This window comes from Lethenteron reissneri, chromosome 3, assembly GCF_015708825.2.
Source record: "Lethenteron reissneri isolate LAM-NWPU_2019-01 chromosome 3, ASM1570882v1, whole genome shotgun sequence".
NCBI lineage: Eukaryota > Metazoa > Chordata > Hyperoartia > Petromyzontiformes > Petromyzontidae > Lethenteron > Lethenteron reissneri.
Genome location: NC_083781.1, coordinates 13,203,448 through 13,228,281, shown reverse-complemented (window position 1 = coordinate 13,228,281; position 24,834 = coordinate 13,203,448). Strand labels below are relative to the sequence as shown.

At 48.0% G+C, this 24,834-nt stretch overlaps 1 protein-coding gene across 2 annotated transcripts; it reads right to left on the bottom strand.

Moving 5' to 3' along the window:
* Nucleotides 1-762: 762 nt before the first annotated feature.
* Nucleotides 763-24,629, bottom strand: CCNF (cyclin F). Of its 2 annotated transcripts, none has more exons than XM_061558997.1 (17): nt 24,466-24,629; nt 21,413-21,567; nt 20,933-21,039; nt 18,334-18,401; nt 17,357-17,562; nt 16,469-16,522; nt 16,074-16,178; nt 15,604-15,681; nt 14,709-14,872; nt 13,351-13,515; nt 12,779-12,902; nt 9,017-9,197; nt 8,291-8,378; nt 7,604-7,703; nt 7,175-7,311; nt 5,835-6,007; nt 763-5,260 (listed from the first exon to the last, which is right to left on the bottom strand). In XM_061558997.1, the coding sequence occupies exons 1-17, from the start codon at nt 24,476-24,478 to the stop codon at nt 4,701-4,703; spliced, it is 2,478 nt and encodes an 825-aa protein (XP_061414981.1). In that variant the 5' UTR covers nt 24,479-24,629; the 3' UTR covers nt 763-4,700. The 2 variants fall into 2 exon arrangements, with proteins under 2 accessions (XP_061414981.1, XP_061414990.1); XM_061559006.1 differs by having other exon boundaries at nt 17,357-17,559.
* Between the last annotated feature and the right edge of the window lie 205 nt (nt 24,630-24,834).

Genomic DNA, 24,834 nt, shown 5'->3' with positions numbered 1-24,834 from the left:
AAACATGCTGTTTCAGCTCATTCTCAAGCTTTGCATAAGATGTAATTCATCCCCATATGGCAAACACCAGTGGTGAGACTCAAATAACAATTGTGAAACATTAACATTTGTTCAAGTGGCATTTGCAGCTTCAGTTAAGTCCCTGGCAGTTGTCCAATGGGAAAATAAAGTCAATGTTTAAGATACATTTATCGCTGTTGTGCTTTGAGATAACATTTACACCGGGGTAAATATGTACCATTTTAATTCTAAGCTTTGTATATCTTTGCCACTCTCCCCGACACTTGCAAGCGCCCAATAAATACTGCATTTAAATGCTCTCAGCAGAAACGTGTGCACGAAGCTGCCTCCCAAAAGCAACATTGTCTATCGAGCAAAGCATGACCAATAAATGTTTTCGTTCCTTTCGAAAGATAACCGAGCAAGGAGGAGAGAAATCTCCGTTTGCTCGCAAATTTGGTAAAACAGAAACTAACAGCAATGGGTCTAATACATGTATACTTTCATTTGCGACGCAATCTTTACCAAAATTATGCTTCTGCATCTACAACAAAATGTGATTCGTACAATCAACCGTACCGTGTAGGGTTCACATGAAACTATCAAGCACCAAGCATTGGAAAAAACAAGTGCTGATAATTTATAAAACTGTATTCATGTAATCACTGATCAGAATCACTTCTCATTTCTTTGTAATGGCAAAAGAAAGTGGCCATTCAATTCTTTGAGACTAATACTTGATCACCAGCAAAATTTGTACTTAAAACATCTCTAAACCGATTTGGAGTCATTCCCTTCAATACTGAAACACCAAAAATAATGCTGCAATGCATTTAACGAGAAATGTTAAAGACGTAATACAATTAAGCTACATACACTCCACTAAAGGTAATTGCGTGATTTCATCCGGAATTCACCATCAACAAGGACACATTGTTACTTTCCCAAAAGTTCACGGTTAAATTCATCGCGATAAAAACCCGGCACTGGAAGAAAATGCAACGTTGGAGGAGCCAAACTTCGTTCCTCAATCCGCTTGTTCTGGTGAGGGTCGCAGCAGCAGCAGCAGCAGCGTGTTGAGTTGCTGCCACCCCAACACAAAAACCGATTCAGAAAGGCACCTTCAGTTCTCTACCCAAGCACTGCGCCTTTCTAAACGTTGCCGATATCAAGGCACCCACCACATGGCCTGCTCCAAAACAGCCATGCCTGTTTCGGCGATTGTTCCTTTCACAGGAGAATGAAAAGGATATGGCATAATTCCCGACAAAACAGAGTTAACAGCACGGCAAGCCGCAGAACTGACTATCCAACAGGTCATCATCATCCACCGAATTGTAATACATCAGCGATGATCAAGGTTTCAAGCTGAAGGTTTCAAGCTGTACGACTCCCGCAAGCTCCTGCATCTCATCGTTCTCACGTTTTTGAAACGGGCCAATGATAAAATGTTGCTGGCACTTTGCATTGTGGGTAGCCCTGCTGCAGCGTGGTTCACAAATCCACGAGTATAACCCACTTTGTGACTCTCTCCTTGGCCCACTTATCATATAAATAATTGAGTTTTTGCTCATAATTATAATTGGGTTAAGGATGACTGATTATGCTTGTAATTATCTAAACCATGTTCAACATGACTACCTAGAATGCCATATACCAGAAACATTTTTTAATTTAACTTTGAATACAAATTAGTTTGTGGAAATGTTTTCCGTTAAGTCTGTCTGTTAGACGATATCTAAAATGAGATAACAATTCATATGCCAATTTAAAACTGTTCATCAGGAAAAATTGTTGATGTTAAATTCAGGTTCAGACCTCATGGTGTAGAGTGCAGACTCCAACCATGACCCGACTATGACTCTGGCCCCTCCGTGTGCGACGGAGATGGCCCATTGCCCACAACAGAAACGACTCAATAGTTTTACTTTTAAGGCAACGACGTTATGGACAAACATGTCGATTTTTTTACGTGTTTGTTGATATCGCACGTAGGTGTTCACGGCCAATTATAAAGATTCATAACTGGTTTATTTTGGGTAAGATCATCTAGGTATGCCAAACAATAAAGTGTTCGCATAGCCAGATGTGACAATTGAATGTTTTTCATCAAACCGGTGGCATGTTGTTGGGCTTGTGCACGACTGTCAAAAAAGTATCGCCTCACAAAGTTTCACTCTTGAAACAGGTTCCTCTGCGCAGAAGACCCCCACACAAAGAGGTAGTTTCCTTTGGCAGCCGCATCAACGGCTAATGAGGTGGGAGACGACCCCCAAACAATTGCTCAGCAGGCACGGCCCATCACAACCAAGTTCATTCACAGCTGTCAACTAACCCGCGTGTAGCTGCCAGACAAGATTCACGACAAAAAAGTTCAAACCGCAATACATTTGCCAGTGCAGCAGCACAACCATGAAAGGCTCCGTCAGGATTCCCCAAATTTTACTCACAAGGGGTGTTCAAAAGTCAAGGCCGAAAAGGGGACAACTCATTCTAGGACTTGCAAGTGATCTTGAAGCGAATGCTGATATAGCAATGCGGACAAAGCACATTTTCACCCTGCGATGTGACGACACGATTGAGTCATTGAGAAACAGCAGCGCACTTCCTGCCAGTACGACAGCGTGTGGGTTAATACTTAATGAGTCACCACGATACGAGGATGCTCAAAACAAGAGTTCATAACATACACCCATCTAATATCGTATATAAAAACTTGCACTTCCAATCACCGGGTTCACGGACCGACCCACACGTGGTTCCTCGGTGTACGTCTACTCGTCAGGCAGACTGATTGCGGTGACTGCTGAGGCCATCGTGCTTGAGCCGAAGCAGCTGTTCACAGCACGAGTAGTAAACAGAAACCAAACAGTGCTTTTTTATTTTGTGGACGACACAAGGAAATTGACTTTGAACATCGATGCATATGTTAAATGCCTGGAGACAATAACATTTCTTGAGAAACTCGACATGTAAAAAAAAAATACTAAAACATAAATACCAAAACAAGGGCATCGTTGCCAGCGCAAGCAGCAACACCCTTGAGACTTATGACCACTCCATTTAATGCTTTCACAGGTTTGGTGAACGCAACATTGTAACATTACACATTGGACGCATTGATTTTGTGCGAGGAAAAAAAAATCTTGCTAAACATTCACCCAGCTCGAAATGCAATCGGGAGAATATTTAGAGCTTAACAAAAAAAGTTACTTGCAAATTAGGAAAACGACAACTTCTCCAGATGACACTATTTTCCAAACCGAAAACAAAAGCCCGTATATACAGCGGCCGCCATTCGCCACAAAGTGGCGGTGGCGTCACCACGACGCTTGTGCCAGGCTCCGTGCACGTTGAGGCCATATATATATATACACACACACCATTTTGGAAAATGGACATCTTGCACCGATGCAGACACCATCATAATTCCCATTGCACACATGCAATGCTTTACATGAGAGAGCTCCAAGCAACTTCAAGAGTGGCAAGAAGGTTTCAGCAATGTCACTCACTCAACCCCATGCAAATGGCACTAGGTAGCACTTCCATTGTGGCCACTCGGACCTACCGAGCAGCGCAACATTATTCAACTTCGTCCACTCGACCGTTAAACACGGAAACGATTTATCATTTCAAGGCACTTAGTTGAAGGCTCTCAGCTTACCCTTTCAACAGGGTCAACACACGTTAGTTAGGCTCTACCTCAGCAAAGGCACCTCCATTAATTCAACCTTGCTCATCTGTAAGACAGGAACATGTGCAGGAGGAGGTACCAGCATTGCTCTGCAGATTAAGTTCTTACTTCTGTACACTCTATATATTTATTTCAATTAGTAGCAATGGCTCAAATCCCCAATGTTCTCGGGGAGGGGCAGTCTTTAATACGTTTAATAGTTCACATTACATATTTTGCTCACATTTTCAAGCGCATTGAACCATTTGAAGCGTTACAGCATCACATCCCTTTCGTCAAGTAGGTTTAATCGTAAACTTCGGCAGATCCCTACGTTCGAGAACTGGAGCCGGAGACACGATCATTGAGATTGTGTTATCATCCCAAAACGCAAGACTCCATATCCCTCTCCACCGCTTGCACCCATACAAGTTTGTCCTGAGTATTGGCACAGTGCAGATCTGTTCATGTTTTTTGTCGAGGAATAAAACGTAATGGCTTTGCAAAAACGTGCCAATCGTTCAATTCCAATGAGAAAAATGAAGATCGGTAATTGTGTAAGGAAAATGGTTCTGAAATTGTTTTTTTCATCGGTTGCAAAAAAAAATCTTCAGGTCTGAGCAGGCAAGCAGTCTGTCAATTTACTTAGTGGTTAGAGGTGCCGATCTACTGGATATTCTACCAGCGGTCTCATTAGCTTGCACACCATTGGCGCCGTAACAGATCCTATTGAGATGTAGTTATCCAACAGCATGACATGAAATGCAACTGGACTCGCAGAGCACATACATACAAAAAATAAAGCTACGATTTCCAAACACGTGCGCGCTGGTGGTTTTGAGAAAGAAAAAAATATTTGTAAACAGGTCACACTCTCCGAATCCAGGTGAAGTTTCCTGCCAGCCTCTTGTACTATTTTGAACGCACTTTCATTTAATCGAAAACGCGCACACGCACGCACACACACACCATCAACACAATTTTGGTTTACGCGTCGCCAGCATGGCGCTCCCGCCTCCGCGTGCTAGGAAGCAACGTCAGCGTTCTCCACCCCGAGGTGGCTTGTCGTGTTCTTCCTCTTTGCCCGCTGCCTGTGCTCGCCACCGCGCCTCGCTTCCCCACCGCCCCCTTGGCCGCCGTTGCACAAAATGGTCCTGAAGGCGAAGGGGCCGTCGGGGTTCGCCGGGACAACCGCCGCGACGTGGCTCCGTCCCGACGGATCGGAGATCGAGTCCGAGGGGCACGGGGGGGGGCGGCCGAGGGCGGTCGTGGCGGCCATCGATGGCCACTGCGGTAGCGGCGGCGGCGGCAGCCACGGGGGCGTGCTCGCACCGGACGCGGAGCATTCAGAGTGGCGGGAAGCTCCCCACTCTGGGCGTGCCGCCGTGTCGTCAAACGGGAAGCTGCAAGCCTCCGAGAGATGACGGGATTCGCAGACGTTCTCTGTCTCCTCCTCCTCGTCGTCGTCGTCATCATCGTCGTCGTCTACGTCCATGTTACTGCAGTCGCTGGGCAGCAAGAAGGCGTTGGACAGCACATCCGTCGTCTCCGAACTGATCGACCCGTCCAAGAAGCACTGGTCGGCTGAAACGAAGAGGCAGCAGAGTACAGTTGTTCATGGGGGTTTACGATTCAATTGTTTGAATTCAAGCGAGATCCATTGTTTGAATAAAGTGTAACAACACAAAAATCTACTAAATAGATTAAAATGCCAACGTCCTTCCAAAAAATCCTGGTCTACACACAAACACGTAGGTTAAAAATGTACATGTTCTCTTTAGTTTGGCAAATAACTACATTCGAGATGCAGTGAATACATTTAACTTTAAATCAGCTAAATGTGATGGAAAACCATTACATTCACAGACGGCTACAATCTGGTCATCGATGTAAACAAAAGAATGCCCTAATCACAGAAAACGACACCAGAAATTGGCGTTTCAAGAGAAACATTTCCGTTTTGTAAACATGGAAAGTTGCTCAACTCATTTGAAATAAAACCGCGTTACATTGTAAAATATTAACCGTCTGTGACTCATTTAATCCGCAGGGTTAGGGGGTCATTCTGTCCATCACAAGCAGCCCTCTCCTCCCCACGTAGAAAACCTGCTTGTACAAGGCGACAGTTTTGGCCCACGTCGCCGGTGTGCCGTCTCACCGTCATCGCACAGCGTGGACAGGGCGTCGTCGTCGTCGAGTCCCACGTTCACGTTGTACTCGACTCCCGCGTCGGGCCACTCGGCGCCACCGCCCTCCTCCTCCTCGGCGTGGTACGACAGCTCCATGATGGGCGTCGCGGCCAGGCTCTCGCGCTCAGAGTCCTCTCGGCGCCTGTCGCAAAGACAACGAGACGCGGTCGTTGAGTCGCAAGCCCCGACCACGAAAGCTGTGTCCGTGCGTGTGCTTTACACTCACGCCCCCCCCCCCGCCCCCTTGTGGGTCGTCCAGAGGAATGGACGCGCGCCGTTGCTTTGCGGTCGTCGTCGGTGTGTGTGAAACTAACAGAGGAATGCGCTTAAAAGGAAAATGTGTCCACGTGTAACAGCTCCTTTGTCAATCCACTGCTGCGTAAGGGGCGTCTACGTGACTTTACCGAAAGAACCAAGAATATAGTTTGGCGTTAAGCATTTCCAACGATGAAGACATTGACGACGAATAGGCAACACATTCAAGGTTCACAATTAGCGTGCCTACAAACCGAAACCCACACCGGATTGTGGTTAATCGATGATTTTCAACTGTGAAGACCGATTCAAGGAAAGCAACAAAAACACACACGTAAAAATATCCATTTAGCTTCTAGCAATCTCTAACAATAATTTACTTCGAGGCCAACCCACCCTAACAAGTGTGGGTTGGCCTTCAACGACAGCATCGGTTGACCTCCATCTGGCAGTGGAAACATTTACAAGTAGCTGTCAATAATTGTAACGACTTTAAGCCAATGTAGTGAAAAAAGTCTCTCACGGCCGACATGATTGGACCAAGCAATCAGCAACGTCCACTTTGTGAAGGCGCTCTCCGGCGTGTTTACAGGTTGTTACCACGCCTCGTTTCCGACATCAGGCCGAACATCGCACGGTACAACCGGAAAACGCTTCAGAGAACTACAAGGGCCAACCTATACAGTAACCGTAATAATAAACTAAAACTATGATCGTACCAGGTGAGGCCCGCCGAGATATAATGCTCTTCATCAGAAGCGACCTGGCTATCACAAATGATAGCCTAGTGAGGTGGCTTATCATGTGGAAATTAATAGCAGCTGATTAATCTAAAAGCATGTTTCTATGTGTGGAGGGAAAAACCAGAGGACCCGGAGAAAAATCCACGCAACCATAGTGAGAGAGACACGCAAATTTCCAAATATACAGGCGTCAGGGTCGGGATCGAACCCATGACCTCCTCCTGTCCGCCGGGGCGAGGTCGTCAACGTGTCACAGCCACCGTGGCGAGCTGCTGTCTGCTGGGAATCTCTCTCCCAAAAGTGACGTTCACCTCTTGGGTTTGCGCTGGGGGGGAGAGGTGAGGAAGGGCAGGGACTCGGTAGTCCGCGCGGAGACGCTCGGCAGGAGCAGGCAGAGCGGCTCCGCCCTCACGCCGAGCACGGCGCACAGCTCCGAGTAGTCCAGCACCTGCACGAGCACGGCGCCGCACGCCAGTTAGAACGCGCAAAAGTTTGATAACGGACCCAAAAAAAGAGCATTCGTCAGTTTCATTTGCAACAATCTCCATGCGCGCTTTGCCGCAATGCCAAGTGCGAATGGAATTACCAACTATCATCAATAATTATCGCTTGCGTCAAGTGCAATTCTATGCGTCCGTCGCATGCGTCGACAAACCGTTACACGGCCAACCAACAGGGACGCTACGCATATGGAATTAACGGACGAGAGGTAACGAACAGGAGGAGGAGGCGGCTCTCACCTTGTCCTCGCTCACTCGCTGGAAACGATCGTCGGAGAACCTCTGCCTCACAGCGACGAGCGACACCTCCCTGTGGTCCTTGGGAACCTCGTCCAGGAAGCTGGAGGAGGATAAAAAGGATTGCGTCAGCGGCTGCAGCAGGTGAATTTCACCGCGGAGTGAAGAACGCCACCTCCGTCCACTCGGACAAACACACGCCACTCTGATCGATGCCCTTTCGAGTTATGCCCGCGTGTCGTTCGGTGAGATGGTGGCAACACTTCTCTCCACGTCGACAGCCAACATCGATCGGCTGGCCTACATTAAACACCATCGTCAACGGAGGGAGAACGTACGCTGCACCGTTAAAGTTCCTGAAGAATCTCCCAGCACACGGAGCTCAACATCGGACATCATGTGCACTGTATGTTTAACTTATTCCACACCGTACGTAGCCAACCGTGATAATCGGAGATGCGGGGGAAGAACAAACTCAAAAAGCAGTTCTGAAAAAAAGTTTTAAATCTGGATTTAAAAGTGCATAATCTCCAGTGGCTTCCTAATATCGGAAGGAAGAGCGTGCGATGCGGTAACCGTCTTTGTTCGATGGCCAGCCAAAAGCCGCTGCGAGGAAGACCGAACAACATTGAGCACAAAAGCACATCCCGAGGGCTACGCAGCAAAAACCTCGGTGGTGGTGCCACTCACCACTGTTTGTGCAGCAGCAGTGTGCAAGGGATGAGGTCTTCCAGCAAAAACCCCGTGAAGTCAACGAGTTTCTTGCTCCAGAGAACGGCTGCAGAGGGAACACAGACCGAGGCCACGTTTGGTTTTAGTTCCTTGCAGATGGCTGGGAAGAGAGCAGTGAAAGCCCTCGGTGATATTTCTCTGTAAGCACCTGTGTGCGTCACTGTGGAAGAACAGCACATATATTTAATGGGGGGTCTGTATGTCACTGTGGAGAAACATCACACATTCTAAGCGATGTATGTGTATCAGTGGGGAAACGGAGTGTAGTGGTTAGCGCACTGTGCTACCAACCTTGCAACCCGAGTTCGATTCCCTCCCAAAGCCAAGAGCTGGCGACAAATATATGAAGTGGTCCTGGACCTCTCCTAGGTTGACTCAGCCTTAAAATTAGTACCTAGTGAAGTGTGTAAACATCTGCATTGGGGAGAAAATGGTGGCCGAGGTGATGGTCACCAACTCCCTCATGTGCCGTGCTAGCCTCAAAAAGGCGCTCGCAAACAGCACTTGCACCACCAAGTATGTTACAGGGTGTGGCAGGTGATCACACCCTGTAAGACACGTGCATATGTGCGTGTGCCTATCACTGTGGGAGGCCACAGTACGATGTTCCCAGCGTGCAAGGAGTGCGCCAGTGTGTTGGCGCAAGCCTCGCGGTGCGAGAACGGGCGGCTCATCCCTCCTCACCGTGCCGGTGCAGGATGCGCGTGAGCAGGAAGGCGCTGGCGGCGAGGTGCGCGGGCGAGTATGCCGTCACCGAGGTGAAGAGCAGCGACAGCTCGCACACGTAGCTCAGCGTGCAGCTCGCGCGCGCGTCCAGCGGTTCCAGCGCCAGCAGCACACGCACGTACTCCAGCACCATGGGGGCCTGCCAAGCAACGTGCGGCAAAAGCACCACATTCAGTCAACCCAACACTAGCCCTCATCGCCAATAAGAACAAGCCCCACCGCCAATTCATGAGCCGTTCCACCAAAACGAGCCCTTGTCGCTAGGTGGCGCCATTTCATGGCACTCGTCAATTGAGGCATATGCGCTCCAGGGCTTACTCGACAACCCGCATGAAAAACAAACTCTGAGCTACATGGGCTGAACCACAAAGCCACAGACACTCAATAAATGCATAATACAAAGCCACTGAGGAAGAGAAATAAAAATCTATTAACGATTAAATCTCAATAATCTACTAATCATCATGATTAAAGTTAACGGCAAATATAAAAACGGCACTTAATATTTCTCTGTTATAACCAAGTAAGTTTTATTTTTGTTTACACAAAACTATATCATCAAAACTACTATGACCGATACCAATATGCACAATCATTTGATGCATGTACCGTGAGTGTATTTTAATCAATTCTTAATTAACCGCCGATGAACTACCAATATGGTTGCATTATTCCTATCACAGTCAATTAGCGTGAACCTTGTTGAGGCGGTGAAGCAATGATAAATAGCTGTGCTCCTCTGTGCAAGAGGAGGATTTTAACAGTTGACTCATCGACTTGCTGCGAGAAAGAAGACTCGATGGGTGCAACCGAAATAAAAGGCTACGAGATAGAAATGCTGCGAGCGCAGTGTGGTCCTTGTACCCGCATACCAAACGGACCCAGAGACACACAAATACTTTTGGAAAAGAAGTGTGGCTTTTAAAAGGTGGGACGAAAAAAAAATCACACCAGGAAATTCCGTTGATCTTAATAGGACATCACCGTTACACACTTTCGCCTTTTGGGCGCAGACAAGTCCTGCCGCATCGTTAGCGGTCCAACGAACGGCAAATATAAAAACGGCATTCAAACGAAGCCGTCGGTAATTTTCCCCGAAACCCAAAAAAAATATACAAACAAGGAGGCCCTCGCGAGCCAAGCCGGAGGTGGCGCTTATCGCAGTGCCGGCAATCCAGCTGCTCAGGCACAACGCGACATCCTGCGCCGTTACGTCAAGGAGGCAGGGTGATAACGCCCCACGCCCGGAACAAGAGGCACGCACGGGAGGCAATGTGAAACAACAAGCGAGAGGGCAACGTCGGACGCCCGCCCGGTCACCCACAAGCAGCCCAACGTACGCACGGTGCCACCGGTGGGGCTCGTGCGTGGAGTACAAATCAGATTTACTGCCGTTTTTGCCACAAACAGAAATACAAACCAGACCCGTGAGAATTCTACTGCCGAGTCTGTGCACTGCAGGCCGATATCCAGTCGGTTTTCTGTAACGTAAGAATCTAAACCTCTCGTCAAGCATATCATCATCAACTGTTTAAAATGAGAAATGCTGCCACCTGTCTGTCCCACTGCAGAACGAGCAAAATCTCCAGAAAAGGTCCTATTTTTTTTAATGAGCCCTGCGCACACATTACCTTAATGGGGTAGAGGTTCCTGTAATGGACTTTTTACGTGAAAAAAAACTCCTTAATGTTGCAATTCCCTGCAGATTGTGCTGTTGGGTAATGGCGATTACATCAGAGTTTGCAAAAGCTGGGCTTACATCAATGGCCTTATCTCCAAGAAGATAAACACAAACAAGGGTAATTGTTGTAATGGCAGGAAACACGAGCAGCCTGGCAGCATTTACAAGAGAGCTTGTTTACTTTAAAATAATTGCAAGCAAAAAAAAAATCTATGCCATTTAAAAACCACTCCAGGCGTTGTTTTTCAAAGCAAGGATATTTAATTATTATTTTTGTTGCAAGCAACCACCTTGTTTTGTTAAACTTTAAAACACAATGTGATTTCAAGGTGGTAGCATGCTCTGTCAATGTCGTCTGAAAAATGCAACACTCAAGGTGGAAACCCTGCGCTGATTGATTACACTTGAACACATTTGGTACTCGACTGGACTGATTTCATCCCCGACACCGTGCGAGTCAATGAGGTCATGTGACCGTACGTCACCACAATGGTCTGTTCACGTTGGTGGCGGTCAGGTTGGGTGGCAACAGTCCAGACATCACTGGTCTACCGACGCTCGCCATGACCAGGAATCAAATGCAGACATTTGAGTGCATAGCGATTAGAAGTACAGAACAGCAATTGATGCTGCTACATTGCCCAACAGATAGCCCCGAAGCCTATACTAACTTGCTGTGCAGGGCGGTCACATAAAAGCACTATCAGGCTGAAACGTGCTTGGCTTCCGAGATCGGACACGGTCGAGCACCTCTGTCCGATAAGCACGGTTGGCTACGTACGGCGCGAAAGAAGTTCAACGTACGTGCATGCCGGAAGATTCGGTCACAGGGCGAATCATCTCAACTTAATTAATTAAAAATGCCACTAAAACGCTGCCAAAAACCCCCCGCGGACAACGTGGGTGAGCTCAGCGAGCGAGCGCTCGGCGCACACGCTTCCGACCGAGCCGCTCAACAACACACGAGCCGGCGCGCACATAGCACCACCGATCGTTTCCGCAACATTTGGACTTCCTCCTCTCTCAACGCCGCCTCGCCTGCACGCAGCTCTCTCTCTCCTTGCCGTGCCTCTGGAAATTAGGCCACCATTAGCGGGGGGATCAGACCGGCGGGCGCCGAGAGTGAAGGAGGAAGCGAGGCGATAGTTGCGGCTGGCGTGATTACAGCGGCCGCCCCGGGAGCATTACGTACGAGGCGATAAGTTGTTTACCCGAGTCACGCAAAGGTCATCCCCCCTTCACGGAACGTTTTGGCCTCGTGGACTCGCACGAGTACCGAGAGAAAACGACACGGCATTCGGAGGTTATCTCATGAGGCCTTACTCAGGCCCGATTGTTTGCGGAAAGTAAACCGACCGTCTGCAATGAAGTATCCGTATTGGAATGAATTCACAAATGAACCAAAAACCTCTGGAAATGTATTTAGATATCACCTTGAATACCACGTATTATAGACTCGGACTTCAAGGTTAAGTTCTTCAATCAGCATGGTTCGACAAACTTTGGAAATGTAATTAAATGCCACCCCTTTTCTGAGTCCACGTACATCCCTCTAACCGACAAGACGCTCCCACGCACACACGCAGTTGTCGTGTCCGCCGAGCGGTAGCGCTGCGGACCGGGGAACCATCACCGCCCGTCGCAGGCAACCATGCCCCGCTCGGCCTGATCGTCTCACCCACCGGCATAACCACAAAGGCCACTGTGCACAGACCTCGCGGTACTAACGGCGGGTAAATTAAAGGAAAACGAAACCTCTACAACAATTACGAGTGCTGGGATAGCCTGGCACCATATAGCCTCGATTAATGTTACTATTTGAATTCTGATTTACATAGAGTTTATCCATCAACATTTTTTTTAGTTCCCTGGGGACTTTTACAGAAAACAGAACATCGTCAAATGTTGATTAACGGCACGTGACACATCCAAGCCGAGTGAGTCATCTGGTACCAACACAATTAGCAGCATCAAACACGTGCCGCTCCCATTTCTAATCCCACCGGAGTACAGGATTGGCGACTGCGCGCTGAACTTACCACGATGCGTCCCCGTAGCACGGCGATGATCTCACCCATCATGCGCACCATGTCCTCGTATTTGTACGTGTTGTCCGTCAGCCACACGCCTTCGCGTATCGTGAGGATATCCTGAGACAAGAACCTGCACGAACACGACCAGAGGCGCAAGCGGCAGTCGGTCAACGTGCCTGCCACGCTTGTGTACCCATGCCCCATCACTTCTTCGCTGGCTGACAATCACGTTGCCTGTGGATATACATTTAAAAAGATGCAATCGCCCAGAGCTATAAACAATTTATTTGGGAAGTTGTTTAATGAACAATTACATTCACCCTAATTAGGTCTCAACAGAACAGCATAACAATCATCACAATTTTAAGCACTTCTTCAGAGGAATAGGCCACAAGTTTGGATCCAGAAAACATCCCCACCCCCTTCCCCCCAAACCCCCGCTCCCTCCCACCTAAAAGGAGCTTTTCTTAAGGACAAACGGTGACCATCCAAGAGCTACGGCCCGAGCCTCGCTCTTGACGCAGCGTGTGAGATCCCACACAGAGGGTTTCACCGCTCCGTCACACGCTCGTGCTCACCGTGAACAGATGACCATGCACGCGATGCCCAGCAGCTGCAGTTTCGAGCGCTCGACCGGCCGCTGCAGCAGGTATCGATCGAGGCACTGCACCGTCGTGTGCAAGCACGCACTTGACAGCTCCTTGGTGGTCACCACCTCCGCCAGCCAGTCGATTAGCAGGTACCTGCGGCGAACCCCCGCAGCCGTCAACAAGCGGCAATCACTCGTCGATCACCCGGCGAGAGATAAGTGCCCAACCTCTACGCCAAAGCATGACCAATCGGTCTGCAGGAGAGGGCCCTTAATTGGGTTGTGACCAATCACGTCGAATTTCGCAGTTGTGCTGCGTAGCTCTGATGTGCTGTCAGGTTGTGCCGTGTGGCGTACAGGATGACGACCGTTTCCCGCCATGTGCGGAGCTTCTTCAGGCACTGAAGAACTAAAGAAGTTGCCAGAGAACTGAAGAAAAACTGAATTTCTTCAGAAGACATGGGACATCTTGCCCAACGTGAAGTAGAACCCGAAAACCCATCAGACAACCCCATGTAACTAATTGTCAATTAAAAAGAGATTCTTACCATCATTATGACACACACACAGTTGTGCGAAATCATTTCAGATTCATGTATGCATGGTGTGACTGGGTAACTGAAACCCTGCAGCCAATGCAGACTCCAAGCTTCACAAGGACAACAAAACAATTGATTCGTGATTCAAATTGTGACGATGCTCTCAAAATCGTGGAAAGGAAAGATTGTTAAATCTCCAGCACTCACTACTCGACAAGAACTTATATTTACGTTTCATTAAAAGCAGCTGCACGACGCCGGTGCTGGCATCAGCGTCCCGCCGACTTGAGCTCGCACGGTTAAACTCGCATCGAGAGCCCCATGCGCCGAGATCAGATATTTCAGCAGGTGGCTGCAATTTCTTTACGTGACCAATAGCAGTGAACTGCGATTATAACAAACACATTGTAATTGAGTGGATTATCAAATAAGGCACTGTTATTAGCCATGTAATTAAACCTGTACCGATACGAGTTTTGATACATTTGGTCGTACAAATATCTGACCGGCCAAAGGACTTGGGCAGCCGCTTTCCCCATCCACCCGCACAAAAACCGCAAAGCCTCTCGCAGCCAGCAGCCACCCTTTCCCATCAACAAAATGACACCGGTGCTCTCGCTCCGGAGAACAAAGAACAATGCGGGGGGGGGGGGGGGGGGGTGGCACAACCACGCCTGCACTTAAGATGCCCACTCTGCCGGCAGGACGCGGCTTGTCGCCACTTGGGGGAGGGGTGGGCGGGCAAGTGGAGGTGGCGGCAATGCCGTGCTGGCGTGTGCGTGATGGGGGGTGGGGAGAGCTCGCACACCTCATGTTCTCGTTCATGCCTTTCTGCACCCGGTAGAGGCGGTGGGTCCGCGTCGGCGACGACGATTGGAAGAAGCGCAGCACCGAGTGGTGCGCCGCAGGCACCTCGGGGTCCATGAGCCAGCCGCCCGTGCACGCCTGTGCCAGGGCCACCGCCAACGAGACCTGGGGAGACCGCGCAAGTTGTGGTTTTGTATGGGACGGTGGGTAACCCCTCTAAGGCATGTCATGGATGCGTTGTTTAAAAAACGATTATTGCGAAGCTTGGTATGCATGCATCCAATTACGCGTGCACGCAAATTGATTTTTTTGACGTGTGTGTATAACGTAATTGGCTTGCGTTCTTTTGATGAAAACAATGTGATCAATTCAAACAGTGAGAATGTAACTGGGGGGGGAAGGACAATTGGGCACAACTCGGATAATACGCTTTGATATGGGAGAGAATGCTCTCCAAGTTCCAAAAAATATGCAAACAAATTGCTGATTATAGCAAGTTTCCCACATTTTCCAAACGGACAAATGCAAAACATCTGCCATATGTATTTGTTTGCATTTTTGTGACTTGATATCCAAGTCCAACAAACGCACAATCCTCTCAGCAACCAGGTGAAGTCTGCACGGCTAGGCTGTGCGACGTTAAACAATCTGGAGTTTCACCGTCTCTCGGCAGCGTTGTTCTTCCCTATAGAGCTACGTTTGAAAAGGTGTAAAAAATATTTCCCTTCGCAGAGCCTCATCGCACACTGACAAAAGAGGGGGGGGGGGAGTCAAGAATTGAGCGAGTTGTGAATTACTGGGGTTCTGCTGTACAGTGAATATGCAGTTCTAGATGTTATCCGTAGAACATCTGCAAACGACGATCGCTGAAAGCGCCTCGCCACTAGTGCACACACCTGTGCCTCCCAGCAGCCACGGTCCGAAAACTCCCTGAGCCTTCGGAGATTCTGCAGCAGTCGGCCTGGGTCCGAGGCCTGAAGCAGAAACAAATGTAACGGGTTGGTTAGCGAAACAGAGAAAAGGAATTAAAGAATTACTTTTGATTAAAAAACAACCCACGAATATTACACCTGCCCAAATCATGTAAGAATAGTGTTACCCTCAAGGTCCGAACACAATCAGCTTGATATGTAGAGACATGAAATCATCCAGACCGCCAATGTATTAGCTTTCCTTTTTCCTGCTTCTAAATAAACGTGGGAAATAAGTTCATAATACATACATACACACAAAGATCCACATTGTTCTACTAAGGCGAGGCAGGCAGATTACAAGTGATTACTACATCTCACCTCGCCATCCTGCAAACACGAACGTGTATAGATCACGAAAAACCACTGGCAAATGAATAAAAGTTGTGGCCCACCACTGAACGATGCCTCGACTTCCACGTGAGATAGGCGCTGAGCACAGAGCCTTGCTGTGCGGACGCATCAAACAGCCGCAACGCCTCGCTTCTCTTCTCTTCATCCTGTAAGGGAGGCATACGGGTGTCTTACGCATGCCCAGCAAGCGTACGCAGGTTCGAGTGCTGGATCGCCGAAAGAAAGGCAGATTTAACGTGTCCACCGCCAGCAGCAAACGTGCTGGAATACTATCAAAAGTTGTATCAGAAGCATAAAAGACGCATGGAAATATTGCTTCACGAACAGGGCACTTAATAAAAAAGTGCATGGCATTTAAAATTTCTGGAATGTTTCCCTCAACATCGAGTTTATAGTTCTTATCGGACAAAATCAACACTGCAAACGAAGTACTTACATCAAAAAATCCCAGAACCTTTCCTAGGCAGTACAGCAGACGAGCACCACCGGTCTGCAAGACAACGGTAAAGACATTAGTGTCATGACCACTGTGTGAAATCATCCTCAACTTATTCATACAAGTAAAAGCATCATACTGAAATTGGATAAATACAGGGTTTTACTTGGTCGTAAAAAAAGTAAAACAATGCCTTTCATGTGTTCCAAAAAGCTTGAAAAATCCCCATTAGTGAACCTGACTTTACCTTATTACACCGTCGACTGTTTGCATTTAAAAACTGTTCACTTGCGAGGGAATAGTAAAGATCTGCCAACGGCACTGTGCATAGTAAAGGCACTTAGACAGACACACACGAGCAACGTGCACGTCCTTGGACGTTACCATCCACCGTCCCTCCATCCCATTAGCCAGCCAAACTGATATACCAAACTACAATATAGTATACGATGTGAAATGTACCCACCCCCAACTTGTCCCTCTTTCACTGACGACAACCCTCAGGGTCCCTCTCTCGCGGGTGACAACCCACAGATCAACCCAGTCACCCCCCCCACTGGCACATCCCTTCTCACGCACCCCTCCCCGGTGCGTCCCCAGCCCCACCCCCCACGCTTCCCCTGTGTCCACCCCCACCGTGCTCCTCCACCCGCGTGATGAGTTACCCGCACGCCCCCTTCCTTCTGCGGACTGGGTGGTGCATGGCATCCAGCCAGTCGCAAAGTGTGCTGGGCAACACGTGGCCAGGCAGCCAGCAAAAACTTTTACAATAATATACTGTGAAAGGATATTGGACCTCCGTCACGAGAGATCACGACCGCATTTTCTTTATCTGCATTCGAATGTCACTGGCTGGGTTTCATCATGAGCAAGTTCCCAACCCCTCACCTTTGCCAGCTCGCACTCCGTCTTGAGGCTCTCGAAGACAACGGCTTTGCAGCACGCCCCGCTCATGGACCACGGCGGGCGGATGAAGATCCACACGAAGGGCACCGCCATGCCGACGTTGCCGCAGCTCAGGTGCTCGGCGCGGCTGAAGTAGTGCGCTGCCTTGCGCCCGTTGCGCTCTGGCCGGCTCTCCTCGGCCACCGCTACTGCGACACGCCACCGCCACACACACAAACAAGATTCCTCTCTTGAAAACGTTTCACTTGACAGCTTTAGTTCTCGCTAAACGTGTTTAGCGTCACGGTCGTGCAACAGGAAATTAGGACTTGAAAATATTTGATAGAAGGGAAGTGATAACTAAAACGGATGTTTAATCCGTTTTGGGTTTCACCAATAAAAACAAAAATCAAACGGTACCCCTGCAATGTTTACGATGTTCCCTACAAACTTGCTAGGTATGTAACGGTTCACCGTTTCACTGCCTACCGTGAATCCGGCTTCATTATTCGATTGTGCCATTGTGGTGGGCACAAAATACAGATTGGCTGCAGGCTTTCCGTGAACTACAGTCGACCGCTATTATCTGCAATAATGATTATCCATAGTGCCTGTTATCCGTGGCCAGAAACTATATGCAGAAACTCCCTTTAGCAATAAGACAGATTGCACCAATCATTCATGGCCATTTCACAGACAGAGGAGCAATCTTTCCAAGACTTTAAATCACGACTGCTGCTATCTACAGCCGTTCCGCAAAAAAGGAGTCAACCTGAAGTAGCAGCCTATCACTCCGATCATCCATACTTATACAGGAGATTTCCCATGGATAGTTGTTAATAACATCTGCAAACAGTACCTCCCTAATCAATGTGGCTAAGAAGAGCTCCACTGCTATTACACAATGTGCATAATGACCTGTTTGTTACACCCACGCGAAATGTAGCGTTGGTGCCTACAGAACTTTGAGTGGCACTCACTGCCTTCATTGTAGAGGTAGGCCAGGGCAAGTTTCACGGATGCCTCAAAGTTTCCACAGTTGGACGCCCTGCACAACACAACAGGAATACAAACACCAGGCACACACAATCAAAAACCACCGAAATGTCTAACAATTGCCATGAAGCAACCATGAACCATAAAAGGAGGTTAAACCATTAATTACTTAACCCTAAAAAAGTAGAAATGTTATCAGGTTGTAGGAGTCTTGAATATTAAACATCTACGATGTAAAAATATTTTTTCAAAATCAATATTCACAACAGACTACATGCAAGAGTATAAGGAGTACTAACATGATCTGCCACTCAAGGTTCTGTATAAGAAGAGGGTCCTGCAATAATGACAAGGTTGGAGTGCTTTGCATCTGAGAAGAAAATTTGGTGGAAAAAACCCCACCAGGTACGAGGGAGTTAACACTGATGCTGCGTAGCACACGCGTGTTTAAAAGCTGGCTGGCTTCAGGCCCTTCTGGGTCTGAGATGGCCACACTATCACATTCCGGGGCTGTAGCTGGACCAGCCGGTGTGGAGCCACGCTGGACCAGAGGTCGCAAACGGGTTTTGTTTCCTTACCCGTACCCGGCCGCACCAGGGTCGCAAATGGGTACCCGTACCCGGCCGGGTACGGGTACCCGTTCCCTACCCGTACCCGTACCCTACCCGAAATGAGTGACAAACGGTTACTCACCAGTGGCTCACGGCCTACCCGTACCCGGCCGCACCAGGGTCGCATACGGGTACCCGTACCTGGCTGGGTACGGGTAGCCGGGTATCGGGTAAGGTACGGGTAGCCGGGTATCGGGTAAGGTACGGGTATCGGGTACCCGGTTGCGACCTCTGCGCTGGACGGCCGACTTCAGAGTCGGGCTACCCTCAAATACAGCCAGAATCTTACCAGAACGTGACGCAATGGATTATGTAATAGCTTTGTCTTGAATGCAAGTATACAGGTGACATGTACAGCTATAATTACACATCAAATGTTTTTAGTGTTCTTCATTTTTATTTTGTATTATTTTTATTCACTTTATTTTTTTCTTATTTTTCTATCTACGTGACTTTACCGAAAGAACCAAAGCATATGAATTCCTGCAGTCACGCAAGTTAAGTCAAAATTTAAGTTTTTAGTGGTTGCGTCTGTTCCCTATTGTACATTTTTGTACATATTTTTCAATAAACATTTAGCTGATTTTGTTACTTCACTTCAAATCGCCGAAATCCATCAAATGTGTGCAAAATTAACAATAGGCATTGATTTACCACTAAAAACGGATATTTGAAGCATAATACAATCTCACCTGGATAATTGTATTAGCAGTCACTGCTGCAAGCACACCTTATAAGGGTTAGTGTCCAAAATATAGCCTGTTGTATATTTTTCCTGTAAGGCAGCGTTATTGATGAATATGTAGTTGCTTGTGTGCGAATTGTGCTTGCGCACAACCGCCATCACAACATCAGCAAAACACGTTTCATTTTGTAAGCAATGGCTGCCATCCCTATTCTTGGAAGCAAAGACGCGGATATGACGTCATCATTGACGTCACATCCGGGTAATTCCAGCTTCATTTGCATAATGGTCGTGTAGACGTGCCGTTTATTCAGGCCGTACCAGGTACAACAACACGCAACGGGAGTGGAAGGGTCTGCATCGGGTGCGTGTGGATGCAGAATCATTGCTCTACAAAAACGGGGGTTCACAACCCAACTTTATGTTCGGTCATATCCCAGCCACCTCAGCCCAGCGGGTTTGGGAGTTTCCCAACCCTCTACACGATCCACCATCTCCTGCCGCCAACTAATCTCTGGATCACAAGCCTACGCTCTTACATGTCCAGCTGATAGGTTTAAGAAGGCACAGATACATCGACGCTGCAGAGGCAAGGATCCACGTCGGCAATCATTGACGGCAATCAACACCAGCAACACATTAACCACGAGCGACTTTGGAAACTTGGCAGGCAACACAATTGAGTGGCAGAATTCTCTTGAGCCCATCACAGTAGTGCGTAGCTGAAATTAATCTTCTGAAATAGGTCAGTCCCATCATGCGTATCTTGACCCATCACACCACACCATCAAAGCACATGATCACACCAAAACACCATGCGCCATCACACCACACTAACACCCACCATATCTCCACACCACTACACCATCTTTACACACCATACCATGCCATCACACATCACACAAATACACAACCATTCCACAACATCACATCACACCACACCATCACACGACGCCATCTCTTCCACATCCACTCGTACCAAAACTTGGGGCAGCCATTTCTTTCAATTTAAGAGAGCTTGAACAGTATGCAATCCGATTAGAAGTTTGAGAGGAAATGCGATCATATTTGTTTATATTAAAAAAATGTTTTGTTTTACAATGAGGAAATGAGGATCAGAATATGTATTTATACTTGAAGAATCCGATGAGCTATTAAGCTCTTTTTCGCACATGTCCAAGAATAAATACTGTGTCAACCATAGCTGGCGATGATTGCCATAAAATTGCCACAGTGGATCGTAGCCTTAAGAAATGGTTGGGTGGGTGGGTGTGTGTCGCCACTCACCGCTGGAAAAGCTGAATGGTGTCTGGACACGGCCACACCCCTTGGAAGGAGAGATTGGCCCACACGCTGGGATGGCTCTCCACCAGGTGCCGCAGCTGTGGGTGGGCCTGTACACCAAGCGGCACATCACACCGGGATAATTTAACCGTAACACCCAGCCGGAGAGGTAACGAGCGCTGGGACAATTAATCGATTGACTTAAAATTGTAGAACATTTTGTTTGGTGGTCGATTAACCGGGCACCTTTAAAAATGGCAGCCACCCCCACCTCCTGATTACTCAAGGCTGAAAACTTCCATCGTTGTTAAAATTAAATGTTAGCAGTCAGCATTTAACGACTACATAATACCCAAATAAAAATAATTAATACAATTCTACATGTTATCATCCCAGGAGTACAAGGCGGATTAAATTAACACGGCTGGCCACAGGAGCACATCAATCAGTGGTCACGCGGGGCAGGGAGGGGACCGTACTCACGGCCTGGAAAGCAAGCAGGTCAGTGACGGGCAGGTAGCTGAAGATACACATGAGCACATCCTCCGGCAGCTCCAGCAGATTGAGCCTGGGTTTCCACGGCTTCGACATGAGCGCCATTACAAGGCATCGCGTGCCGACGTGGAAGCTGGGCATGACTGCAAGCAAGAGAGTGACAACAAAATGACTACTTAAGTTAGAAGGGCTCGCGGTTCGTAAAACAATTATTCAAATACGTGCGAGGCTGCATTCATTAACACTGGTGGACCTGAGCCACTGGGGGAAATTCCACGTTCCTATGACGGAAAGGGGGGACAATCTCGCCTAAGGAGAGTCACTCCTTTCCAGCAAGTGGTACTGGCCGCACCAGGAGGTGCTCATCTTACTCGAGGCGTGTGATGGATGATTTGCACCGTGTGAGTTGATAAACGTTACAATTCAGGGTTGCCATGTTATTTAAGACGTTTTTTTAATCATTGCCAAGCATACTTTGCATCTAGTGGCTGAAGGCTTGAGGGTGAAACTACACATGTACAAATAAAAAAAATAACATCTTAACACGCGCAATTTGATGCGCGTATCATGAGCATAATAAGTTATTTTGGTCGATGAATCGGTGGACCGTTATCGATGTCTGCTTTACGGACCCAACAGGAATGTGGACTTGTAAGTTTGATACTGGTTCAGGGCCACCAATGAAGGCAAGGACCGCACAGGATGCTTGTGGAAAAGTGAAGGCACCGTGACTTGTTACGCAACACAACTGTGGCAGCCAGTGATTATTTCCTAAAACAGATGGCACTACCCGACTGAGTGCCCACAGAGTATGGAAGAATTAGATGTTTTATAATACAATCTTACGTGTAGTCTGGTAGGTGTGCGTGAGACATTAGATTTCTATAACTTTATTGATAGCAGGCACACGTTTAGGATGCGATTTATTTCACGGGACATCTTATAATCTGGGAGAAAATGGAATACGTCTAATCTTGTATTCACCGAGGCCGTCACGTGGATAAAGAGTATTAACTAACTGCCACCGGTCTGGCTACTAAAACACCAATAATGCTACATTAAGATGGGGAAAAGTTTAGTTTGAAAATAATTGTAGTGACGTCAATATACCGACATCATTCAAACAAAAAAGTAACTCTAGCGACGTCACGATGTGCTTAGTAGACATTTTACGTATTTTTTTCATTACCATAATTTCAAACTCGGGTGGCCGCGTGGAACGGCCCAGGACACACATCAACTGAGACGAGCAGTCCTTTGCGTGTTGTGTTATCACTAGACTGCGTCCTTAATTAAGGTTGTGTTACTCTTTTTCTGAAAAAAGCGTATTTCTGTTTTTAGCTATGTATAGCACTTTGCGACCTCCGGGCGAAATGTTTTAAAATTATGAAATACCATCATTCGGAATCATATTTTTGTTAATATTAAAACAGCGGCCAGTTTAATTCAACAACTTAAGTGAAACACCCCGTGAATTAACAATAATGTAAATAGGAAGCTACGTGAGTTTTTGCTATCCACGCTGTTTAATGCACCTGAACAAATACAACACCTTAGTCTAAGAGTGAAACACAGGGTTAACAACACAAGGCAATAAACTACGCATGGAAAAAAATTCGTACATTTGAATTAACGCCTTTCTTGTGAAGGGCTATCACAGAGGCGCTATGTATCACATGCCGCTGTGTATACATTGTTTTCCTCGCAAGGTAAACAACACGTGCACACCACCCCATCCTTGCGTATCGATCCACTGCGATGAGGGGGGGGGGGTCCTTCTATCCACGCCGTTGCAGGGTCGTTAATTGATTCAGTGTGGTGAAGTGATTCACTGTGGTGAAGTGATTCAGTGTGGTGTTTAAGGAAACGGCCGAGGGGCCATATAAGCACGGGGCAGGCAGTCCTCGACTCACGAACGGGGTTCCGTTCCCGAGGCTCCTTTCGTTAAGTCGAACGGGTTCGAAAGTACAACGGCTGCCGCGGACACGAACCACCGATTCTCAACCACGTAGACCCCACGGGATGCCTATTATAACGATCAATTTACATATCGGTCGCTCGTACCAAGCACTAGGACAGGCTCAAACCTGCTTGGCTTTTCAAATTTGAAAACATCACAGGCATTCAGGTCGGTTTGGTCATTGGCGTTAGATGGTATCGCTGGGTAAAGACCGCGGTTATACACGTACGTGATACAATGGGGCTCATTCAATGTTGATTTACTTGAAGACACTTTTAACAAGAGTACGTTTGAATGAGATGATTCCCGGCTACGACTAAGAGAAGTGGCGGGCGAGTGACATCTGAACCAGACCTGGCCTCTGGACCCCCCCACCGCCCCCATTGACCCAAGTGGTGAAGTATGTCAACCCCCAAGACTGACCGCAGCAGTGGATTGACAAATGACTCTCAATGGATGCAATGAGATTCAACGGATTCTCATCCATTTAGATGTTGAGTTACACTCGCCCAGAGGCGAGATGTTAATCTCCCTTAACGGCTTCATCGCCTCCCGCCTTCAACAACCTCAAGGAGCTCAGCCAAGAGCTTTCCCGCTCAATCCCCCATGCAGAGCCACCAACGATGACCATTCCACAGTCGTATGGCGGGATCCATGAACCACATTGGGTGACTGCTGTTGGCGGCCTTTAGGGGGGGGGAGGCGGGGGTGAAGTTTTTAACGTAATCAATAGGCGCGGTAATTGACGTAAGTTAATTCCTTAATAATTAACGATACATTTATAATTTACAAACACGTTCATTCAAACTACATCGTTCAGGCGGTAGCGGGCTGCGGTGCAGGCCTCGCCTTTAACGTATGCGAGCGACTGTTAAAAACTAATCAAACTTTATTTATGAGTATCCCGCGTGAATACGACGCTTCGTTTCACTCTTAAAACACGGCCGACTAAATAAATAAACGAATCGCGACACGAATCGTAACTTTCGCGAACATCCAAAACTCTTTTTTTACCGCCAATTAACTTTACTCGCCCCCCTCAGCGGCGTCCGAAACGCCGACACGCAACTCTCGAACTCACCTTCTCGCCTCATCACCAAGGGCGTTCGAAGCAACGACGACCACAACAACGACGCAGTGTAAATCTAAACAATGTTACGGTATAAATGTTTAAGTAATTTAGTTGAGGGGCGGGGGGAGGTAGCGAGGCGGCGTTCCGCTTCAGCCGAGGCGGCGACTGCTGCTGACTGCGGAGTCGTTATTTTTAGCGGTGACGTCATCCGTTGGCGATTCGAACGGTGGGCGTGGTCTAGCGAGGATGCGCTCGTCGCCCATTGGTCCGTTCGTGAGCCGGCCCCGCCTACTTTCTCCCCCCCCTCCCCCACTGCCCCCACCACCTTCTGCCTACGCCCCGCCCCCAGCCGCTGAAGTGGCGACCGTTGACCAATGA

Coding starts and splice junctions, on each gene's coding strand:
- CCNF (XM_061558997.1), bottom strand. Junction 7,704..8,290: donor CTGCTGCTGCACAAACAGTG/GTGAGTGGCACC, acceptor ATCCTCCTCCAG/CTTCCTGGACGAGGTTCCCA. Junction 7,312..7,603: donor AGCGAGTGAGCGAGGACAAG/GTGAGAGCCGCC, acceptor GTGCTCGTGCAG/GTGCTGGACTACTCGGAGCT.